Here is a 25,279-nt window from a genome sequence, read left to right as displayed (position 1 = left end):
TTTCCCCTAAAACGTTTCAGTAAATTTAACCCGTGATGTTCGCACTCGCAAGAAGGCAGCAGTTCATGCGTGACTGTTTTTCTTTAGGTTGTGCTGTTGCGCACATATTTAACGGACGTGCGTCTGGTCGTTTTGGTCTTTACTAGAGGACAACATGAATCATTCATTTCGGTGAACGTCAATCTAAAGGAGCCCGCAGGAGGTGAAGCGGATTCCTCTGGTCGCCCTCCCGCAGTTATGGCGTCCGGATATGGGTACGAATCGCGGACCATAGGCAAAGATGATGTGAACTACAGGATGCATTTCCGTATGATCAACGAGCAGCAAGTGGAGGATATTACACTGGACTTTTTCTATAAGCCGCACACAATAACACTGTTAACATGCACAGTGCTCAGCTTGATGTATTTCGCATTTACAAGGTAAGTAGAGTGGTTAGCCAGTTAACTACTGGTAGTTAACAGTAGCTAGCTACATGCTAACGATATTGACTGGGCCAACTGCCAGAACAGCTAAGTGTTTGTTTATGCAGTCAAAAAGTAATTCAGTTCGCTAGTATTTGCGACAATTGACATGTGTAACTTAGGTCTTTCGATGAAGTAGTTAGCTAGTTTAAGTTCTCTGGTGCGGGACTGACCATCTGGCTCCTCTCTCTCGTCTCGAATGAAGGAGAATGTTTAATTTGTTTGGTTACGATGTAGCAAGTGGGCTGATTATTTGCCACATTGTGGCAAAGTGCCACGTTTGTATGTTTTCTATACTGTGGGGAAGGATCTCCCATCCTGGTTCCTGGTGGTCCATTTTTATCTGCAAGATGCATCTAGCCGTTGCTTACATCATGGGTGCGTTCAGTTCGATTGAACATTTGCTACGTTGCGGAACCGTTTGCATTGAACGTTCTTGAACAGTCTTTGAGGTACTTTGCGCCGTTTGTTGGGTGTGGCAGGCTGTGGTTGAAGCAATAAGTTACGTATTTTAAAGGAGAGCGGTGCATTTTGAACTCACAACCCAACCTCTCCCGTTTTTCAACTGGTCGTTCGTACAGCACCGTTTCCGCTACGTTTTTGCGTTCTGAACGCAGCCCATGATGCACAGCTTGTCTGTGTCCAAATGGCATCCTATTCCATATAGCGCCCTGGTCAAAAGTATTTCACTATGTGGAATGGGGTGCCATTTGGGACAAATCCCTTATCTGCTGCTCTCATCAAGAGTGGTTTATCCTCAATAACCAAATGGAATGGGTGGTGTCTGGAGTCGGTCACTCTGCAGTGATGAGTGAATTCTAATATCATTTCAGCCCTCTCACTGATCTTTAATAAGTGGGATTGAAGGAGAGCACAGTACAGCAGGATATGTGGGGACAGAGGTGGGAATATAATCTGGGTTTCAAACCCACCTGTCCCATCAGTGCATCACTTTTCTAACTGTTTTTATCTCACTGACTCTGAAATGTGTTAATGCTGGTGTTGCTGTGTGTTAATAATCCTTTTTGTTATGTTAGGGATGAGACAAACGAAGACGCTAACTTGTGGGTGGGCCTCATCCTGGTCATCTCCTTCTTCCTGGTCATCAGTGTTCTGGCCTTCCCTAACGGTAAGGACAAGCTTGTCCAAGCTGCTTCTGACATCAAATGGCACCCTAATCCCTATATAGTGCACTACTTTATACCTGGGCTCTGGTCATATGTAGTGTACTATATAGGGTGCTAGTGTAACCGGTGTGAAATGGCTAGCTAGTGCGCGCTAGTAGTGTTTGAAACGGTGATGTCACTCGCTCTGAGATCTTGAAGTAGTTGTTTCCCTTACTCTGCAAGGGCCGTGGCTTTTGTGGTGTGATGGGTAACGATGCTTCGAGGGTGACTGTTGTCTGTGTTCAGAGGGTCCCTGGTTCGAGCCCAGGTTGGGGTGAGGAGAGGGATGGAAGTAACTCTGTTACACCAGGTCCTGGTAATAAAGTTGTGTTGGTACACTAATATGTTGAGATTAAAACGTTGTATGTGTCAGACATCTCCACATGTCATTGTACCAGCCCTGTAACTCTTCTGTGTGGATGAAGTTGCTGATTCCATGTTGTTTGACACATCTCTCTCTAGGACCATTTACCAGACCACATCCGGCGATATGGCGAATAGTTTTCGGTGAGTGACATTAAGTGACAAATATAACAATCCCTTTTTTTGTATAGGCCTAGCTACCATTCCAGTTCACTTTGAATGAGCTTAACCATGAATTATCCACCCAATTCATGAGAGTTGGTACTCTCTCTAGGTTTCTTTATAGGTTCCTTCCTTCTAGGGAGTGTTTCCTGGCCACTGTGCTTCTGCTTCGGTTGCTCTTTGGGGTTTAGGCCTACTTTCTGACAGCTGTTGACGTAAAAAGGGCTTTCTAAATTGCTGAAACCAGTTTTACCCTGATTGAATGAGATTCCGCTTAATCTGTTATTACTCTGTTATCGCCAGGTGTGAGTGTGCTGTACTTCCTGTTTCTGATCTGACATCTTCCTGTTATGGTCTGGTCAGGTCTGAGTGTGCTGTACTTCCTGTTCCTGGTGTTCATCATCTTCCTAAACTGGGAGCAGGTGAAGAACGTCATGTACTGGCTGGACCCCAACCTGCGCTACGCCACCCGGGAGGCTGACATCATGGTGAGTAAGCAGCAGCCTTGCTCTCCTATCAGTCTCTGTGGCTGCATCCCAACTCACCCTGTTCCCTATAGAGTGCACTACTTTTCACTAGAGCCGTGGTCAAAAGTAGTGCGTTATAATAGGGGAATAGAGTGCCATTTGGGACGCACCCTTTCTTTACTATCAGTTTTGGATCTCTTAGCAATCAGTCTCTTTGTTAGCACATTGACCTCGGCCACTTCCTGATTCTCCACCTGAGGTGCACACTTTCTGTCATGCCTTTTAACAATTGGGAAACTCCTTCCAGCCAATACTTACCCCAATCCAATGCTTTTAATCTATGATGGGAAGTGTGCAAGTCCACACATTGGGGAAAAGGGTGGAGAAACAGGATACGGCCCTCTTCTAGCACCAACACTCACTTTTTCATGCTCTTGTTCTGATTGGATGTTGTTGATGTCGGCTCTGGCCGCTGTGCTCTGCTTGTAGGAGTATGCGGTGAATTGTCACGTGATCACCTGGGAGCGAATCCTGAGCCACTTTGACATATTTGCCTTCAGTCACTTCTGGGGTTGGGGCATGAAGGCCCTGCTCATCCGCAGCTACGGCCTCTGTTGGACCATCAGCATCACCTGGGAGCTCACTGAGGTACACACACACCCCAAAGCACGAACACACACACACACACAAAATATCAGAACATTTGGATAGGAGAGTGTCAGAGAAGGAGTTTAGGAGAGCTAGAAATGATTCCTCTCCCTCTTTTCCCCCTCCTCATCCTCTCCTCTCCTCCTCAGCTGTTCTTCATGCACCTGCTGCCTAACTTTGCTGAGTGCTGGTGGGACCAGCTGATCCTGGACATCCTGTTGTGTAATGGAGGAGGCATCTGGATGGGTATGACTGTCTGTCGCTTCCTGGAGATGAGGACCTACCACTGGGCCTCCATCAAGTAGGTACCCATAACCCTACCACTGGGCCTCCATCAAGTAGGTACCCATAACCCTACCACTGGGCCTCCATCAAGTAGGTACCCATAACCCTACCACTGGGCCTCCATCAAGTAGGTACCCGTAACTCTACCACTGGGCCTCCATCAAGTAGGTTCCCGTAACCCTACCACTGGGCCTCCATCAAGTAGGTACCCATAACCCTACCACTGGGCCTCCATCAAGTAGGTTCCCGTAACCCTACCACTGGGCCTCCATCAAGTAGGTACCCATAACCCTACCACTGGGCCTCCATCGGGTATGTCCTCCTGACCCTGTCACTGGGCCTCCATCGGGTAGGTCCTCCTGACCCTGTCACTGGGCCTCCATCGGGTAGGTCCTCCTGACCCTGTCACTGGGCCTCCATCGGGTAGGTCCTCCTGACCCTGTCACTGGGCCTCCATCGGGTAGGTCCTCCTGACCCTGTCACTGGGCCTCCATCGGGTAGGTCCTCCTGACCCTGTCACTGGGCCTCCATCGGGTACACAAAAGTATATGGACACCTGCTCATCAAACATCTCATTCCAAAATCATGGTCATAAAAATTGAGTTAGCCCCCCCCTTTCTGCTATAACAGCCTCAACAATTCTGGGAAGGCTTTCCACTAGATGTTGGAACATTACTGTGGGCACTTGCTTCCATTCAGCCATGAGCATTAGTAGGGTCGGGGGCTGTTGCTGAAACAGGAAAGGGCCTTTCCCAAATGTTTGCCATAAAGTTAGGAGTACAGAGTCATCTAGAATGTTATTGTATGCTGTAGTGTTAAGATTTCCCTTCCCGAACCATGAAAAACAGACCCAGACCATTTTTCTGTCAAACCCAGATTCTTCCGTCTGACTGCCAGATGGTGAAGCGTGATTCATCACTCTAGAGAACACATTTCCACTTTTCCAGAGTCCAATGGTGGAGAGCTTTACACCACTCTAGCCGAAGCTTGGCATTGCGCATGGTGATCTTAGGTTTGTGTGCGGCTGCTCGGCCATGGAAACCCATTTCATGAAGCTCGCGACGAACAGTTCTTGTGCTGACGTTGCTTCCAGAGGCAGTTTGGAAGTCGTTGTGAGTGTTGCAACCGAGGACAGACAATTTTTACTCGCTTCAGCACTCAGCGGTCCTGTTCTGTGAGCTTGTGTGGCCTACCACTTCATGGCTGAGATGTTGTTGCTCCTAGACGTTTCCACTTCACAATAACAGCACTTACAGTTGACCGGAGCAGCTCTAACAGGGCAGACATTTGATGAACTGACTTGTTGGAAAGGTGGCATCCTATGACGGTGCCACGTTGATAGTCACTGAGCTCTTCAGTACGTGCCATTCTACTGCCAATGTTTGTCTATGGAGATTGCATGGCTGTGTGCTCGATTTTTATATACAGGTCAGCAACCGGGTGTAGCTGAAATTGCCGAATCCACTAATTTGAAGGGATGTCCACATACTTTTGGCTATTTAGTGTAGGTCCTCCTAGCCCTACCACTGGGACTCCATCATCATGTGGGTCCTCCGAGCCCTACCACTGGGCCTCCATCATCATGTAGGTCCTCCGAGCCCTACCACTGGGCCTCCATCATCATGTAGGTCCTCCGAGCCCTACCACTGGGCCTCCATCATCATGTAGGTCCTCCGAGCCCTACCACTGGGCCTCCATCATCATGTAGGTCCTCCGAGCCCTACCACTGGGCCTCCATCATCATGTAGGTCCTCCTAGCCCTACCACTGGGCCTCCATCATAATGTAGGTCCTCCTAGCCCTACCACTGGGCCTCCATCATCATGTAGATCCTCCGAGCCCTACCACTGGGCCTCCATCATCATGTAGGTCCCCTCCCTCCCTCACTTTACTGGCTGTGTCCCAATTGGCACCCTTTTCCCTGTATTAGAGCAGTTCTTTTGACCAGGGCCCATGGGGCTCTGCAATAGCGTCCTGTCCTGGGGGTGTACTTGTTCGTCAAGCTGCCTCACACTAACTAAACAGGAGATCTGCTTCTGCCCTATGGGCCGTTCTGGCTCAGACAAGGCTACTTACTGTATCTAGGGAATAGAGTGACATTTGTTCACGTCTCAGAAACAAAACCGTATGGAAATTGACTTCCTACATTTTTACATTGACCTTTTAGTCATTTGTCAGTGACTCTCTGATCCAGAGCCACTTACAGTTTAGCATTCGTTTAGCATTATCAGGCCCGTTGCCTGGTAATGAGGTGGACTTGAATGATTTATGTAATGGCATTGTTTTCACCCTAGTTAGCTGTGTGTTACTTAACAAGGCTTGTGAATAGACATACAAAAAGTTAACTCTTCTGCCATGTGTGTGTGTGTCTCTCTCTACCTGTCCAGGGACATCCACACCACGACAGGGAAGATCAAACGTGCTGCGCTCCAGTTCACCCCGGCTAGCTGGACCTACGTCCGCTGGTTTGACCCCAAGTCTTCCCTGCAGCGCGTCACCGGGGTCTACCTCTTCATGATCATCTGGCAGGTATGTTTCTGGGTTCAAACGCATCAACTGTCATCTGGCAGGTATGTTTCTGGGTTCAAACGTACAACTGTCATTCTATTTCTAATGCACCCATGTCCAATAACACCCTATAGTGCACTACTTTAGGGCCCTGGTCAAAGTCTATCTGGCCTGACTGCACCAGGTGTATGGGGAGTTCTGGTCTGACAGGGGTTAGCGGTTAGCACTAGGTATATGGGGAGTTCTGGTCTGACAGGGGTTAGCGGTTAGCACTAGGTATATGGGGAGTTCTGGTCTGACAGGGGTTAGCGGTTAGCACTAGGTATATGGGGAGTTCTGGTCTGACAGGGGTTAGCGGTTAGCACTAGGTATATGGGGAGTTCTGGTCTGACAGGGGTTAGCGGTTAGCACTAGGTATATGGGGAGTTCTGGTCTGACGGTGGTTAGCGGTTAGCACTAGGTATATGGGGAGTTCTGGTCTGACGGGGGTTAGCGGTTAGCACTAGGTATATGGGGAGTTCTGGTCTGACGGGGGTTAGCACTAGGTATATGGGGAGTTCTGGTCTGACGGGGTTAGCACTAGGTATATGGGGAGTTCTGGTCTGACAGGGGTTAGCGGTTAGCACTAGGTATATGGGGAGTTCTGGTCTGACGGGGATTAGCACTAGGTATATGGGGAGTTCTGGTCTGACGGGGGTTAGCTTTAAGTAATGAGTTTTCAAAAAGAACATGCCAGGCAGAATCCCCATATACCATAGCAGTCAAAAGTTTGGACACACCTACTCATTCCAGGGTTTCTTTTTTAAAACTATTTTCTACATTGTAGAATGCAAAGCTGTCAAGGCAAATGGTGGCTACTTTGAAGAATCTCAAATATAAAATATTTACTGCATGATTCTGTATGTGTTATTTCATAGTTTTGATGTCTTCACTATTATTCTACAATGTAGAAAATAGTAAAAATAAAAAAGAAACCCTGGAATGAGTAGGTGTGTCCAAACTTTTGACTGCTATGGTATATGGGGATTCTGCCTGGCATGTTCTTATTGAAAACTCATTACTTAAAGAGTGAAAAACTAGCCGGAAGACGTGACAGTTTCTGGACAGGGGACAGCCCCACCACACCGTGAGATGTATGGATAGATGGTGAACTTGAATAAGTTCCAGTGCTTTACATCATCAACCCAGGGTGGTATTCATTAGGGAACACTGTAGCAAAACCATTATTACAATGGAAAATGAAAACGAGCATTTCTTGTTGGAAAAGTTCTAGTAGTCCCTCCCTGTTTTAGTCCGTTGTCTTCTATTTCTTGCCTAATGAATACAATCCAGGTCCCAGCCAGAGAGCCCCCCATATCTGCCAATACTCCTTCACCCCCCCTTTTATCCTCAATACTGGCTGCCATGGCGATGAAAAGCTGAGCAGCTTCTCTGCTTTTTGTGTGGTGGAGAAATGGACTAGTCTCTCTCCCCTCCCTCCCTCCCTCCCCCTCTGTCTCCCGTTCCCAACACTCTGGGGGCTTGAAATAGTAATTACCCAGTCTTTGAGAGTAGCTTGACGAGGGGTTCGGGGAGAGAGAGGGGGGAGATTGTGGAGGGGTGGGTGACTAGGGAGGAGGGGAGAGCAAAGGTAGAGAGAGAGAGTCCTCAGGAGTAGCTACAGTTTAGCTGCTCTCTCTCCAGAGGGCCTCTAGACAGTCTTATTTGGCCCTGAGCCTATCTCTACACTGAGAGAGACACACCCAGGCTCAGGGCCAAATGAGACTATCTCTACACAGAGAGAGAGACACACACAGGCTCAGGGCCAAATGACAGCGTGTTGAGACAGTCTGGTTCCAGTCTCTTCATTATGCTGTACTGTGGATGATGAGAAGCGCAGGGTCAAACTGTGGGTGGGTGGGTCCAAATGTTGACATGGTTCAGGTTCACTGTTATAGTTTGTAATCCATAGCTAGGCTATGTATTCTACTTCCTCATTTGGGAGGTAGAGAGAGGGAGGAGTTAGTTGGGGCGGCAGGTAGCCTAGTGGTTAGAGCGTTGGGGCAGCAGGTAGCCTAGTGGTTAGAACGTTGGGCCAGTAACCAGCAGGTAGCCTAGTGGTTTAGAGCGTTGGGCCAGTAACCAGCAGGTAGCCTAGTGGTTTACAGCGTTGGGCCAGTAACCAGCAGGTAGCCTAGTGGTTTAGAGCGTTGGGCCTGTAACCAGCAGGTAGCCTAGTGGTTTAGAGCGTTGGGCCAGTAACCAGCAGGTAGCCTAGTGGTTTAGAGCGTTGGGCCAGTAACCAGCAGGTAGCCTAGTGGTTTAGAGCGTTGGGCCAGTAACCAGCAGGTAGCCTAGTGGTTAGTGCGTTGGGCCAGTAACCAGCAGGTAGCCTAGTGGTTTAGAGCGTTGGGCCAGTAACCAGCAGGTAGCCTAGTGGTTTAGAGCGTTGGGCCAGTAACCAGCAGGTAGCGTAGTGGTTTAGAGCGTTGGGCCAGTAGCCAGCAGGTAGCCTAGTGGTTTAGAGCGTTGGGCCAGTAGCCAGCAGGTAGCCTAGTGGTTTAGAGCGTTGGGCCGGTAACCAGCAGGTAGCCTAGTGGTTAGTGCGTTGGGCCGGTAACCAGCAGGTAGCCTAGTGGTTAGTGCGTTGGGCCGGTAACCAGCAGGTAGCCTAGTGGTTTAGAGCGTTGGGCCAGTAACCAGCAGGTAGCCTAGTGGTTTAGAGCGTTGGGCCAGTAACCAGCAGGTAGCCTAGTGGTTAGTGCGTTGGGCCAGTAACCAGCAGGTAGCCTAGTGGTTTAGAGCGTTGGGCCGGTAACCAGCAGGTAGCCTAGTGGTTTAGAGCGTTGGGCCTGTAACCAGCAGGTAGCCTAGTGGTTAGTGCGCTGGGCCAGTAACCAGCAGGTAGCCTAGTGGTTTAGAGCGTTGGGCCAGTAACCAGCAGGTAGCCTAGTGGTTTAGAGCGTTGGGCCAGTAACCAGCAGGTAGCCTAGTGGTTAGTGCGTTGGGCCAGTAACCAGCAGGTAGCCTAGTGGTTTAGAGCGTTGGGCCAGTAACCAGCAGGTAGCCTAGTGGTTTAGAGCGTTGGGCCAGTAACCAGCAGGTAGCCTAGTGGTTTAGAGCGTTGGGCCAGTAACCAGCAGGTAGCCTAGTGGTTTAGAGCGTTGGGCCAGTAACCTGCAGGTAGCCTAGAGCGTTGGGCCAGTAACCAGCAGGTAGCCTAGAGCGTTGGGCCAGTAACCAGCAGGTAGCCTAGAGCGTTGGGCCAGTAACCAGCAGGTAGCCTAGTGGTTTAGAGCGTTGGGCCAGTAACCAGCAGGTAGCCTAGTGGTTTAGAGCGTTGGGCCAGTAACCAGCAGGTAGCCTAGTGGTTTAGAGCGTTGGGCCAGTAACCAGCAGGTAGCCTAGAGCGTTGGGCCAGTAACCAGCAGGTAGCTAGAGCGTTGGGCCAGTAACCAGCAGGTAGCCTAGTGGTTTAGAGCGTTGGGCCAGTAACCAGCAGGTAGCCTAGAGCGTTGGGCCAGTAACCAGCAGGTAGCCTAGTGGTTTAGAGCGTTGGGCCAGTAACCAGCAGGTAGCCTAGTGGTTTAGAGCGTTGGGCCAGTAACCAGCAGGTAGCCTAGTGGTTTAGAGCGTTGGGCCAGTAACCAGCAGGTAGCCTAGTGGTTTAGAGCGTTGGGCCAGTAACCAGCAGGTAGCCTAGTGGTTTAGAGCGTTGGGCCAGTAACCAGCAGGTAGCCTAGTGGGTTAGAGCGTTGGGCCAGTAACCAGCAGGTAGCCTAGTGGGTTAGAGCGTTGGGCCAGTAACCAGCAGGTAGCCTAGTGGGTTAGAGCGTTGGGCCAGTAACCAGCAGGTAGCCTAGTGGGTTAGAGCGTTGGGCCAGTAACCAGCAGGTAGCCTAGTGGGTTAGAGCGTTGGGCCAGTAACCAGCAGGTAGCCTAGTGGGTTAGAGCGTTGGGCCAGTAACCAGCAGGTAGCCTAGTGGTTAGAGCGTGCGCTCCAGTAACCAGCAGGTAGCCTAGTGGTTTAGAGCGTGCGCTCCAGTAACCAGCAGGTAGCCTAGTGGTTTAGAGCGTTGGGCCAGTAGCCAGCAGGTAGCCTAGTGGTTTAGAGCGTTGGGCCAGTAGCCAGCAGGTAGCCTAGTGGTTTAGAGCGTTGGGCCAGTAGCCAGCAGGTAGCCTAGTGGTTTAGAGCGTTGGGCCAGTAACCAGCAGGTAGCCTAGTGGGTTAGAGCGTTGGGCCAGTAACCAGCAGGTAGCCTAGTGGGTTAGAGCGTTGGGCCAGTAACCAGCAGGTAGCCTAGTGGTTAGAGCGTTGGGCCAGTAACCAGCAGGTAGCCTAGTGGTTTAGAGCGTTGGGCCGGTAACCAGCAGGTAGCCTAGTGGTTTAGAGCGTTGGGCCGGTAACCAGCAGGTAGCCTAGTGGTGTAGAGCGTTGGGCCGGTAACCAGCAGGTAGCCTAGTGGTTAGAGTGTTGGGCCAGTAACCAGCAGGTTGCTAGATTGAATCCCTGAGCTGACAAGGTAAAAATCTGTTGTTCTGCCCCTGAACAAGGCAGTTAACCCACTGATCCTAGACCGTCATTGTAAATAAGAATTTGTTCTTAACTGACTTCCCTAGTTAAATAAAAAATAATTTGTGGCTGTATTCAGTGTGATTGAAATGCGGCAGGGCTCGACGCTGACCTTTTTTACAAGTAGCACGGGTGCCTAGGTTGTAAAATGTAGGCACACACCAAGAAATGTAGGAGCACCATGAAAATGATTTGACCTAATAAAGCTACAATCCTTCACGTGCTCCTAAATTAATATTCCTGGTCACACAGTAACATATTTTAAGTGCATATGTGAGTAGAATGGTGGCTGTAGAGCCCTGTGTGGTGGGAGATGGGGGGAGCTCTGTAGAGCCCCGTGGGGGGGGGGGGGGGAAGCTCTGTAGAGCCCCGTGGGGGGGGAGCTCTGTAGAGCCCTGTGGGGGGTGGCTATGTGATGGTGTCTATGATAACTCCCTCTGTTTCTCCATAGCTGACAGAGTTGAACACATTCTTCCTGAAGCACATATTTGTGTTCCCGGCGTGCCACGCCCTCAGCTGGTGTCGGATCCTCTTCATCGGCATCATCACAGCTCCCACCGTGAGGTAGGACCTCACCCCTCGCCTGGGCTGATCTCTCTCCTCTGTTCTCTTCTCCTCTCCTCTGTTCTCTTCTCCTCTCCTCTGTTCTCTTCTCCTCTCCTCTGTTCTCTTCTCCTCTCCTCTGTTCTCTTCTCCTCTCCTCTCTTCTCTTCTCCTCTCCTCTCTTCTCTTCTCCTCTCCTCCGTTCTCTTCTCCTCTCCTCCGTTCTCTTCTCCTCTGTTCTCTTCTCCTCTCCTCTGTTCTCTTCTCCTCTCCTCTGTTCTCTTCTCTTCTCCTCTGTTCTCTTCTCCTCTGTTCTGTTCTCTTCTCCTCTCCTCCTCTCCTCTGTTCTCCCCCCTCTCTCCTCTGTTCCCCCCTCCTCTGTTCTCCTCTCCTCTGTTCCCCCCCCCCTCTCTCCTCTGCCCCCCCCTTCTCTCCCAATTTGCACCCCTTGTGCACCAGTCTTTAGAAAACTCCTCAGTCATACCGTCAGTGTTTGTCCAACATCAGTTCTTCTTCCATCTCAACATGTCTAGAGTTAATGGCTATGAGAGGACAGCTCTCTGTCTGTGGTAAACTGGTTCACATGTCTGCCTTTCTGTCCTGTATTTGTCCTGACCTGTTGTGGTGTTTTCTCCCTGTGTTTTTCAGGCAGTACTATGCCTACCTCACAGACACACAGTGTAAGCGTGTTGGGACACAGTGCTGGGTGTTTGGGTGAGTTATTTCATTAGCTACTACCATGACAACAGTAGATGATGTCTGAGATAAAGCTGTTTACTCTGCTGTCTGCCATCTACACCATTAAACTACAATACACATCTACGTCTGCAGTAGCCAGCCGTCAGGTCCATGATTTACCTTTAGTCAACAACTGAACAGAGCTCTTTGACGGTGTGGTTTCTACCGTTGGGCTGCGTATTGGTATGTAAACTGTAGCAGTGTGAGGGTGAAGACATGGGGATGGAGGCTAGGTTAATGTTAATATTAACACACCTTTAACAGCCTGGAGGACTGAGAAACTCTAGCTGGTTAGGGCTGTACACACACACACACAGAGACACAGACAGTCTGGCAGTGTAGCACTACAAAACAATGGGCTCCATTATCCCCCAGCTAAACCCTGAGTATTAAAGACTGGCTGTATTAAAGTCATTACTTAGACACATGGTGTAGGAGTGTGTAGGGTAGAATACTCTATAATACTGGAATCACTAAGTCAGTAGAATGGTGTATTCTGACTGTTATTTATGTTTACATATACATACACTTCTCTAAATCAAATCAAACTTTATTAGTCACATGTGCCGAATACAACAGGTGTAGACCTTACTGTGAAATGCTTACTTACAAGCCCTGAACCAACAATGCCGGTTAAGAAAATATTTACTAAATAAACTAAAGTAATAAAGAAAGTTAAATAACACAATAAAATAACAATAACAAGGCTATATACAGGGGGTACCGGTACCGAGTCAATGTGCATAAAGTGACTATGTATAGATAATAAACAGTAAGGGGTACAGGTTAGTGGAGGTCATTTGTACATGTAGGTAGGGGTAAAGTGACTATGTATAGATAATAAACAGTAAGGGGTACAGGTTAGTGGAGGTCATTTGTACATGTAGGTAGGGGTAAAGTGACTATGTATAGATAATAAACAGTAAGGGGTACAGGTTAGTGGAGGTCATTTGTACATGTAGGTAGGGATAAAGTGACTATGTATAGATAATAAACAGTAAGGGGTACAGGTTAGTGGAGGTCATTTGTACATGTAGGTAGGGGTAAAGTGACTATGTATAGATAATAAACAGTAAGGGGTACAGGTTAGTGGAGGTCATTTGTACATGTAGGTAGGGGTAAAGTGACTATGTATAGATAATAAACAGTAAGGGGTACAGGTTATTTGGAGGTCATTTGTACATGTAGGTAGGGGTAAAGTGACTATGTATAGATAATAAACAGTAAGGGGTACAGGTTAGTGGAGGTCATTTGTACATGTAGGTAGGGGTAAAGTGACTATGTATAGATAATAAACAGTAAGGGGGTACAGGTTAGTGGAGGTCATTTGTACATGTAGGTAGGGGTAAAGTGACTATGTATAGATAATAAACAGTAAGGGGGTACAGGTTAGTGGAGGTAATTTGTACATGTAGGTAGGGGTAAAGTGACTATGTATAGATAATAAACAGTAAGTAGCAGCAGTGTAAAAACAAAGGGAGTGGGGTCAGTGTATATAGTCCGGGTATCCATTTGATTCCTTGTTCAGCAGTCTTATGATTTGGAGGTAGAATCTGTTAAGGAGTCTTCTGGACCTAGACTTACAGCTTTCTGTGCGCTAGCAGAGAGAACAGTCTATGACTTGGGTGACTGGAGACTTTGTACATTTTTTGGGGCCTTCCTCTGACACCGCCTAGTATATAGGTCCTGGATGGCAGGAAGCTTGACCCCAGTGATGTACTGGGTCATAGGCACTACCCTCGGTGTGTATATTCTACTGTTTTCTCATGTTTAGGGGAATAAGGGATCGTAGAAACTTTTGTAGACAAAACATTTGAAATGTGATTTTATAATTTGTTCCCCCCCATTTATATCCCATTAAAATGCTGTCTATCCATGTTTCCATTGTGCGTGTGGCATGTGTACTGTTGTCAGTATGTTTATTTTGGTTAGCGCTTAGCAGGGATCTGAATATCGTACTTATTCCCTCCAGCTCCCACTACAGTAAAGGCTGTTGGCAATGTTAACATCTGACCATGTAGATGGGCTGGTTTCATGTTTCCATGGGCCTCAGCTTACCTCTCTCTCTGTCACATTCTCTCTGCGTCTCTCACCCCTCACCCTCCTCTCCCTCACTCTGTCATGTCACCACCCAGCCGGGTGACAGGTGTCATAGTGTGCATCCCAACAGGTACCCTATTCCCTTTATAGTGCACTACTTTAGACCAGGTTATCCACCATGGAGGGAATAGGGGGCCATTTGGGACACAGCTATAGCTGGCTGATTACCCAGCAGCCTTAGCTGTAGTGTGTGACGTCTGTGTGTGTGTCTCTGACATCACAGGGCCATAGCGTTCCTGGAAGCCTTGGCGTGTATAAAGTTTGGAATGGAGCTGTTCTCCAAGACCCAGGTCCTCTATGTGCTGGTGTGGCTGCTGTGTGTGGTAAGAATGGTCTCCACACCGCTGTCCTGTCCAAGTCCTTTTACTATGTACATAAACAAACCAGTCTCCACACCGCTGTCCTGTCCAAGTCCTTTTACTATGTACATAAACAAACCAGTCTCCACACAGCTGTCCTGTCCAAGTCCTTTTACTATGTACATAAACAAACCAGTCTCCACACAGCTGTCCTGTCCAAGTCCTTTTACTATGTACATAAACAAACCAGTCTCCACACAGCTGTCCTGTCCAAGTCCTTTTACTATGTACATAAACAAACCAGTCTCCACACCGCTGTCCTGTCCAAGTCCTTTTACTATGTACATAAACAAACCAGTCTCCACACCGCTGTCCTGTCCAAGTCCTTTTACTATGTACATAAACAAACCAGTCTCCACACAGCTGTCCTGTCCAAGTCCTTTTACTATGTACATAAACAAACCAGTCTCCACACCGCTGTCCTGTCCAAGTCCTTTTACTATGTATCTCCACACAGCTGTCCTGTCCAAGTCCTTTTACTATGTACATAAACAAACCAGTCTCCACACAGCTGTCCTGTCCAAGTCCTTTTACTATGTACATAAACAAACCAGTCTCCACACAGCTGTCCTGTCCAAGTCCTTTTACTATGTACATAAACAAACCAGTCTCCACACAGCTGTCCTGTCCAAGTCCTTTTACTATGTACATAAACAAACCAGTCTCCACACAGCTGTCCTGTCCAAGTCCTTTTACTATGTACATAAACAAACCAGTCTCCACACAGCTGTCCTGTCCAAGTCCTTTTACTATGTACATAAACAAACCAGTCTCCACACAGCTGTCCTGTCCAAGTCCTTTTACTATGTACATAAACAAACCAGTCTCCACACAGCTGTCCTGTCCAAGTCCTTTTACTATGTACATAAACAAACCAGTCTCCACACCGCTGTCCTGTCCAAGTCCTTTTACTATGTACATAAACAAACCAGTCTCCACACAGCTGTCCTGTCCAAGTCCTTTTACTATGTACATAAACAAACCAGTCTCCACACCGCTGTCCTGTCCAAGTCCTTTTACTATGTACATAAACAAACCAGTCTCCACACAGCTGTCCTGTCCAAGTCCTTTTACTATGTACATAAACAAACCAGTCTCCACACAGCTGTCCTGTCCAAGTCCTTTTACTATGTACATAAACAAACCAGTCTCCACACCGCTGTCCTGTCCAAGTCCTTTTACTATGTACATAAACAAACCAGTCTCCACACCGCTGTCCTGTCCAAGTCCTTTTACTATGTACATAAACAAACCAGTCTCCACACAGCTGTCCTGTCCAAGTCCTTTTACTATGTACATAAACAAACCAGTCTCCACACAGCTGTCCTGTCCAAGTCCTTTTACTATGTATCTCCACACAGCTGTCCTGTCCAAGTCCTTTTACTATGTACATAAACAAACCAGTCTCCACACAGCTGTCCTGTCCAAGTCCTTTTACTATGTACATAAACAAACCAGTCTCCACACAGCTGTCCTGTCCAAGTCCTTTTACTATGTACATAAACAAACCAGTCTCCACACCGCTGTCCTGTCCAAGTCCTTTTACTATGTACATAAACAAACCAGTCTCCACACAGCTGTTCAGGTCTCTAAAAGTACATATCACTATGTTAGCAGACCAGTCCGTTTCTAGTCATAGTTAATGTACCATAAATGGCTTAGTCATCGTTAAGCGCACGTGACTGTTGGACCAACCTACCAGGGATGTAGTTGTCCTAGTATTTGGTATTGACAGGATAACATACCAGGGCTGTAGTTGTCCTAGTATTTGGTATTAGATGGTGACAGGATAACATACCAGGGCTGTAGTTGTCCTAGTATTTGGTATTGACAGGATAACATACCAGGGCTGTAGTTGTCCTAGTATTTGGTATTGACAGGATAACATACCAGGGCTGTAGTTGTCCTAGTATTTGGTATTAGATGGTGACAGGATAACATACCAGGGCTGTAGTTGTCCTAGTATTTGGTATTGACAGGATAACATACCAGGGCTGTAGTTGTCCTAGTATTTGGTATTGACAGGATAACATACCAGGGCTGTAGTTGTCCTAGTATTTGGTATTAGATGGTGACAGGATAACATACCAGGGCTGTAGTTGTCCTAGTATTTGGTATTGACAGGATAACATACCAGGGCTGTAGTTGTCCTAGTATTTGGTATTGACAGGATAACATACCAGGGCTGTAGTTGTCCTAGTATTTGGTATTGACAGGATAACATACCAGGGCTGTAGTTGTCCTAGTATTTGGTATTGACAGGATAACATACCAGGGCTGTAGTTGTCCTAGTATTTGGTATTGACAGGATAACATACCAGGGCTGTAGTTGTTCTGGTATTTGGTATTAGATGGTGACAGGATAACATACCAGGGCTGTAGTTGTCCTAGTATTTGGTATTAGATGGTGACAGGATAACATACCAGGGCTGTAGTTGTCCTAGTATTTGGTATTAGATGGTGACAGGATAACATACCAGGGCTGTAGTTGTTCTGGTATTTGGTATTGACAGGATAACATACCAGGGCTGTAGTTGTTCTGGTATTTGGTATTAGATGGTGACAGGATAACATACCAGGGCTGTAGTTGTCCTAGTATTTGGTATTAGATGGTGACAGGATAACATACCAGGGCTGTAGTTGTCCTAGTATTTGGTATTAGATGGTGACAGGATAACATACCAGGGCTGTAGTTGTCCTAGTATTTGGTATTGACAGGATAACATACCAGGGCTGTAGTTGTCCTAGTATTTGGTATTAGTGACAGGATAACATACCAGGGCTGTAGTTGTCCTAGTATTTGGTATTAGATGGTGACAGGATAACATACCAGGGCTGTAGTTGTCCTAGTATTTGGTATTAGATGGTGACAGGATAACACTCTTCAGAACTGTGTTTGTCTTTGGCTACTAGTTTATCTATGGCATGTCAATGTGTTTTCAGCTAAAAGGCCTTCCATTTTGTGGCTGACATGTTGGCTATATGAGGGACTACTTGATGTTGGTGTATTCAGTCCATTGCATTCAGTACCCCCCCCCCCCTATGTATTCATAGATATATCTATCTCTATCTATATGTACATTTTTGTATTTTATGTTTTGACTATTGTTTCAACCAATTTCCCTCTAGGACAATAAAGCTGAAACTTGACCTTGAACTGACTGTGGCCTTAACTCTGTCTCCTCTCCTCCCAGGCCTTAATCACATTCCTGTGTCTGTATGGGATGGTGTGGTATGCAGAGATCTATGGCCCCAAAGAGAAGGTATGCCGACATACCAGGCTAGATATGAACTACACCTCGTTGACTACAGGATGGTCCTGCTGCAACCATTCTCCATATACATGCACCTTTATTCATCGCTTAGAACACATGTCCCTGGAACTGTGACTATCCCAGGCCATTTAGAACACATGTCCCTGGAACTGTGACTATCCCAGGCCATTTAGAACACATGTCCCTGGAACTGTGACTATCCCAGGCCATTTAGAACACATGTCCCAGGAACTGTGACTATCCCAGGCCATTTAGAACACATGTCCCTGGAACTGTGACTATCCCAGGCCATGACAGGCACTAGTAGTGTGTTCTTGTTGTCATTGTTCAGCAGCTCTTTATTCTGTAGAAACTGAAAGAGTGCCACCAGCTGGTGGTGGACTCTGATAGAGGTGTCGCTTTAGATGGACTGTAGGTGTAACTGTCCTGGTGTCCTTGTTGGAGGTCGTAGAACGAGCAGCAGGAGACAGGGACACAATCCACACTTTATTACCACACACCAGACAGACATGTTACATTACCACACATGGCGAACAGGAAGAGGAGACTAGTAGTGTACGGGGTAGTGTTGTATTGGTTTCCTGGAATGCAATAGAGGAAATGGTGAGTTCCAAAAGTATTGGGACAGTGACACATTTTTGTTCTGTACTCCAGAACTTTGGATTATGAAATTATACAATGACTGAGGTTGAAGGTCAGACTGTCAGCTTTAATTTGAGGGTATTTTCATCCGAATCGGGTGAATCGTTTAAAAGGTACAGCACTTTTTGTACATAGTCCCCCCCCATTTTAGGGGAACAAAAGTATTGGGACAAATTCACTTATGTGTATTAAAGTAATCAAAAGTTTACCATTTGGTCCCATATTCATAGCACACAATGACCACATCATGCTTGTGACTTGGTTGGATGCTACCATGATTACGGATAATCTTGAACAGATCGAAAATAATGATGAGTGAGAAAGTCAGACGCTAAAATATCATACCCCCAACACATGCTAACCTCTCACCATTACAATAACAGGGGAGGTTAGCATTTTATATCATACCCCCAACACATGCTAACCTCTCACCATTACAATAACAGGGGAGGTTAGCATTTTATATCATACCCCCAACACATGCTAACCTCTCACCATTACAATAACAGGGGAGGTTAGCATTTTATATCATACCCCCAACACATGCTAACCTCTCACCATTACAATAACAGGGGAGGTTAGCATTTTATATCATACCCCCAAGACATGCTAACCTCTCACCATTACAATAACAGGGGAGGTTAGCATTTTATATCATACCCCCAACACATGCTAACCTCTCACCATTACAATAACAGGGGAGGTTAGCATTTTATATCATACCCCCAACACATGCTAACCTCTCACCATTACAATAACAGGGGAGGTTAGCATTTTATATCATACCCCCAACACATGCTAACCTCTCACCATTACAATAACAGGGAGGTTAGCATTTTATATCATACCCCCAAGACATGCTAACCTCTCACCATTACAATAACAGGGGAGGTTAGCATTTTATATCATACCCCCAAGACATGCTAACCTCTCACCATTACAATAACAGGGGAGGTTAGCATTTTATATCATACCCCCAAGACATGCTAACCTCTCACCATTACAATAACAGGGGAGGTTAGCATTTTATATCATACCCCCAAGACATGCTAACCTCTCACCATTACAATAACAGGGGAGGTTAGCATTTTATATCATACCCCCAAGACATGCTTACCTCTCACCATCAAAATACCAGGGAGGTTAGCATTTTATATCATACCCCCAAGACATGCTAACCTCTCACCATTACAATACCAGGGGAGGTTAGCATTTTATATCATACCCCCAAGACATGCTAACCTCTCACCATTACAATAACAGGGGAGGTTAGCATTTTATATCATACCCCCAAGACATGCTAACCTCTCACCATTACAATAACAGGGGAGGTTAGCATTTTATATCATACCCCCAAGACATGCTAACCTCTCACCATTACAATAACAGGGGAGGTTAGCATTTTTATATCATACCCCCAAGACATGCTAACCTCTCACCATTACAATAACAGGGGAGGTTAGCATTTTTATATCATACCCCCAAGACATGCTAACCTCTCACCATTACAAAAACAGGGGAGGTTGGCTTTTTATATCTTACCCCCAAGACATGCTAACCTCTCACCATTACAAAAACAGGGGAGGTTAGCATTTTATATCATACCCCCAAGACATGCTAACCTCTCACCATTGCAATAACAGGGGAGGTTAGCAATTCAGACTATTTTCAGGCATCTGGCTACGGCATCTCAAGATGGACAAACGGTAGTATTGCTGTATTTCAAGTGAAGGTCTTTTTAAGGGAGTATGCGAGCACACTCGTTCAGTTTGCCTAGCCAAGTTTGCTGCCGCCTAAAGTCCCAGGGCCAGAGAGAGGGTTTGAGAGAGTTCTCTGAGAAGTACTCATAGCCAACTGGAAGGCTTTTCTACAGAAACCATGATTTGTGTAGAATGTTGTTTAACCCTCATTTTTACCGCGCTGTGAATGGCAGTTTCCACACCTGTGTTTTTAGAGAACATAAACTAGCTGACTCACTGTGTAGTTTAGTCTTCAGGGAAAATGACTTGTGGTTCATCTGTAGAGAATATGACAGGATGTCACAGCTTTTCATCTGTAGAGAATATGACAGGATGTCACAGCTTTTCATCTGTAGAGAATATGACAGATTACACTTTTTTGTAATAAAGGATGTCACCTTTTCTTACAGCTTTTCATCTGTAGAGAATATGACAGGTGTCACAGCTTTTCATCTGTAGAGAATATGACAGGATGTCACAGCTTTTCATCTGTAGATCATTAGCCTTGTTTTCACTCCAATGACTTTGGCATAGTCCCAAATGGCACACGACTCCCTATATAGCCTAGTGCACTACTTTTCACCAGGACTCTAGTGCAGTATAGGGGGGAGGATGCCATTTGGGACTCCTGCCTGTGGCTGGATGTGTTGGCTGTGTAGCGTTCCCTCAGCCATATGTCAGTGACATGTCTGTTCTGACCCCTCCTGTGTTTTACAGAGCTACTCTGAATGTGAGGACAGCAACTACAATGAGGACTTTGTGTCAGAACAAGGGAAAGGTAACTATGGTGTCTCTTCATCCTCTTGGGTTAAACACATGCAGGTGATTATTAATGGCTTTCATATGTAATATGCCTTTTTTAGTTATTTATGCCTCCTATTGTTGGGTAACTTGAGTTTCATCCAATCTGAGACTGGGAGGGTTGAGTGTAAATATAGTCAGGTAGTAGTCTGACCTCTAGTGGTTGACTGGGTGGGTTGAGTGTAAATATAGTTAGGTAGTAGTCTGACCTCTAGTGGTTGAGTGTAAATATAGTTAGGTAGTAGTCTGACCTCTAGTGGTTGAGTGTAAATATAGTTAGGTAGTAGTCTGACCTCTAGTGGTTGAGTGTAAATATAGTTAGGTAGTAGTCTGACCTCTAGTGGTTGACTGTAAATATAGTTAGGTAGTAGTCTGACCTCTAGTGGTTTGATTGGGGAACTCTTATCCAATGGAAACACACCTCTACTATCAACTATGTTCAACCATCAAAATGTATCATCCATTAGAGATGTCTTTGTGAATTGTTCAACACAGACACAATATTAAAACAATGAGAATCTTTCCCTCACTCACTCTGTTCTTTGGCTATGCCTAATTGTTGAGTATGACTTTATGATGGTGCACATTCTCTATATTTCGACATCTTGGTTGCGTCTCAAATGGCATCCTCTTCCCGCTACAGTGCACAGTACCCATAGTGCTCTGGTCAAAATGAGTGCACTGTATAGGCAATAGGGTGCCATTTAGGACGCAGTCAATATCTTTTACTGTTTTATATTGTATGACATCACATTTGATGCGTTTTCTAGATATGTACCAATATGTTCTAATAAACCTGAACCTAATCCTAAACTTAAACCTTAACTAATCCTAAACTTAAACCTTGCAGGAGAACTGCATTCTGAGGGTGAGGCTCCTCCCACCAGGCAGCGTGGGCGGAGCTCAGGGAAGAACAAATCCACCAATGGGCTGGGGAAGAAGTAATGCTAGCCCTGCCACCCAGGGTGGAGTCCCGCCCTCTTCTCCTGTCAGAACCCCGGATCACAGAGGAAGAGGTGCATGTTGGGAGAGATGGAAGAGAAAGAAAGGATAGACAACACTTTCCCTGTGCATTTTAACGTACGGAGAAGCACCCATCCATAAGAGGGGAGAGTGGGCCCAGGTTAGAGGCATGGTCAGTGGACAGGATAGACAGACACCATGTCCATGCAGGGTTGTAGAGGAAGGAGAGAGGGGATGTGTGGCCTATAGATCAGAGAACCACACAGATTCCTACTGGTGGTTGACACGGTCAGAGCTCCTACCTACCCTACTGCTGATCAGTTTGTGTGTGTCTGCATAAGCATGTGTGTGTGTGTGTGATGGCAATATTGCTTCTCCTCAGTCAGAGCAGAAGAATGCATGTTCCATTGTACAGGAGTTGGTAAACTACTGTGATTGGAGAACTACATTTATCCTATACCATATATCTTTCATGTGCTTCAGCCCATTGAATTAGGAATTAGAATACTAGAATGGATATGAACCTTCTTATGATGGTATACAGGCTGTCAGCCATTTTGGTCAGGGAGTTGGTCCACCATGGTTAGCCAGTGCTGTGATAAGATATTGTGTAAAATAATGAATTGGAAGAATTTGTCTGCAGTGTATGTTTGTTAGCTAGCTCACCGGACAGCTTGTAGAGGAATGATTCAATTCATTTGTCAAGTTAACTGTCAATATGCCAACATTCCATTCAAACAATCCATACGCTGGCTGGTTGGACTTCAGCTAGTTGTAAATGCAACAAGTTGGCTATTGATATTGTATCATAGTGGCACTCAGTTTTCCAAGAAAACAACAACCATTTTGACATCTATGGTCTGTTTACATATATTATAGAGGCTATATCAAAATGTGTATAAAATCTGTATAAACTGTTTATAATTATGAATTTTAGATTGACGATTACATTAGACATTTCTGATATCACATGCCTTTTATTTTCCTGTAGAAGTCAAATCAGGATTATGCCTCTACTGCCATTCATTCCAGTTAGACTGGTTTGGATTTCTCCCTGACCAATATGGCTTCCATTATTCACCCTATTCTGGAAATGTGAGGGTTTATGACATAGCCCCCCCCCCCAATCAGACTACTGTATGTAAATGGTACCCTATTCTTTATGTAGTGCACTAAGATTGACCAGACCCCAGTCCAATGTACTGCACTAAGAAGACAATAGGGTGCCATTTGGGAAGCAGACATTATATAGCTGTGTAATATCACAGAAGTTGGACTCGTGTGTTGACTACTGTAGGGGAAGGCTGTTGTTATTCTCTGCTCCATCAGGCCAACTCTTCATCAGTTTTCATATTTGTAAGTGTTCACCATTTTTGGTTTGTTTTTATGACTTGAACAAAGAGAGGAATGTGAACAGAGGCCATATGTATCAACCATCTGAGTAGGAGTGCTGATCTAGGATCAGGTCACCCCTGTCAATGTAACCGTACTCATTATGCTCTAAAATACTCAAACTGATCCTAGATCAGCACTCTACTGTCGGAGTAGAGATGCTTGGTACATATGGCACCAGGATTTTAATGTAAAGCTGCTTTGGCATGGAAGGACGGACGTTTTAGAATTGTTTTGTGTTTGACCTCCTGGGTCAAAACATTGGCTTTGTGCTCCACCAGCTCCGTACGAGCCATTGACTTCCGTTGTTTTGGAGATGCCGTACATTTACTGTAATGTTTTGTGAAATCATCGTCATGACCTTTGTGTGATTATTATGTGACGTCCAAAATGGCACCCTATTCCCTGTATAGTGCACTACCTTTGACCAGAGTCCTATGGGCCCTGGTTGAAAAGTAGTGCACTATAAAGGGATTTTGATGCCATTTAGGATGCAGCCTTCCTCACCCTTCACATCCGGGCTGCTGTCTTTTTACAGTAAATGACGAGGCCAGTCGGTCATAGTTGGAGCTTGGTCTGTCTGTGCAGGCAGGTAGCTTTGTTTTACTACGATGTGGACGCTCTCGTTCTCACCTTCATGGCATTTAGCATGGCTAAGTGTGGAAATGGATCCGAGTTTCTGAGGGACTGGGGGATGCTACAGATTTACTACAGTAGTAGTGAAAACAAATGCTCTGGGTCACTGTCACACCACATCAGTAAGCCAGTATTCACACCATGTCTTTTTTCAGTGTTGCTGTAAACGTTTTTAATTCAACGCCTTTGTGCCTGTATGTATGTAGTTTTGTTCTTTTTTACACTTCACACTTTTTTGCAGTTTGTATTCAGCCTACTACATTTCTCCTTGAGGTCTTATTCCAGTGTTCTATTGATGATTATAAACTGGGTGGTTAGAGCCCTGAATTCTGATTGGCTGACAGCCGTGCTATATCAGACCGTATACCACAGGCATAATTACGTTGGTAACTAGTTTATAATAGCTATAAGGCACCTCGGGGCTTTGTGGTATATGGCCCCTAGACCACGGCTAAGCGCCGTGTTGCGTCGTGCCTAAGAACAGCCCTTAGCCGTGGTATATTGGCCATATACCACACCCCCTCGTGCCTTATTGCTTAAGTAAAGGTTTGTCAGTCACTGGGTCTGGTCAATACTCTTGGAATGCATCCATCCTTCCGCCATAGCTCCCTTGGAGTAAACGCTGTTCTGACATAACTGTCTTTTTAAGCTACTTTTTTTGCATACAAGATTGCATATAATTACTGAGAAATGTGGTTTGACGAATGGAGTTTAGCGATGGCACTCTGAGCTCTTATCACCCGTCCAGTTGTCAGATAAGTGAATATTTCGAGGGAGGATAAAAGGGTGCATTTTAGAAGTATTCAACCATAGCCATCATCTCAACAGAAATATTTCTCTCATGTGAATCTCCGCCCCTGACACTCACCCCCAGGTAGCATGGACCAGACTCCCTGTCTGTATACAATACGGCACGTTGTTTCTGGAAGGAAGAGGACAGTTTGCCAAAACAATCCCTCTCAAAAAGTAGACTTGTGTTTTGTTTGTTTTTTCACTCTGAATTAATAAAACTTTATTAAAAATGTTTTGTATTTCCTCTTGAATTGTCTTGTAGACTATATGTGTATGTCTCATTAGAAATACCTTGTGCTGTGTTAATGAGGTTAAAACCTATAGCCTTTGTTATGTGTTCTTATCCATTCTCTGTAACTCCCCTTGTGATTCAGGGTACATAGTTGAAAAGGTTGATAGGGCTGAATGATTGTAATGTATAGTGGAATGCTTCCTGGTTCCAGCACACATGGTGATTCCAAAATATTGAGCTATTTACACAAGAATTATACAACACATTTGGGACCCTACTTTGGGTTCCTCCAAACACCAAAGCTGTATTTTTGTTATCCAGGGTCCAGTATCTGCATACAGGCCTAATCACTAAGTATAAAGCACTACAGTTAACAGCTTGTCCAACTGCAGGTATTTATTTGAACTTGCTTGCCACTGTCCAATTAGGCCCTTGGGTCGACCAAACCGTAGT

The 25,279-nt window shown here is 45.9% G+C and overlaps 1 protein-coding gene across 2 annotated transcripts; it reads left to right on the top strand.

The window, feature by feature from the left end:
- On the top strand, positions 1-24,826 carry LOC106597866 (phosphatidylserine synthase 1). 2 transcript variants are annotated; one of them, XM_045719222.1, is made up of 13 exons: positions 2-422; positions 1,502-1,593; positions 2,093-2,137; positions 2,519-2,643; positions 3,112-3,270; positions 3,420-3,571; positions 5,942-6,083; positions 11,066-11,178; positions 11,806-11,871; positions 14,219-14,318; positions 17,549-17,617; positions 20,728-20,788; positions 21,662-24,826. In XM_045719222.1, exons 1-13 carry the CDS (start codon positions 238-240, stop codon positions 21,754-21,756), a joined length of 1,404 nt encoding a protein of 467 aa, XP_045575178.1. In that variant the 5' UTR covers positions 2-237; the 3' UTR covers positions 21,757-24,826. The 2 variants fall into 2 exon arrangements, with proteins under 2 accessions (XP_045575179.1, XP_045575178.1); XM_045719223.1 differs by lacking the exons at positions 14,219-14,318; positions 17,549-17,617 and having other exon boundaries at positions 1-422.
- The last annotated feature ends 453 nt before the right edge of the window (positions 24,827-25,279 follow it).

This window comes from Salmo salar, chromosome ssa05, assembly GCF_905237065.1.
Source record: "Salmo salar chromosome ssa05, Ssal_v3.1, whole genome shotgun sequence".
Taxonomy (NCBI): domain Eukaryota; kingdom Metazoa; phylum Chordata; class Actinopteri; order Salmoniformes; family Salmonidae; genus Salmo; species Salmo salar.
The sequence above is the reverse complement of the archived record's forward strand: the minus strand, read 5'-3'. Positions and strand labels throughout refer to the sequence as shown.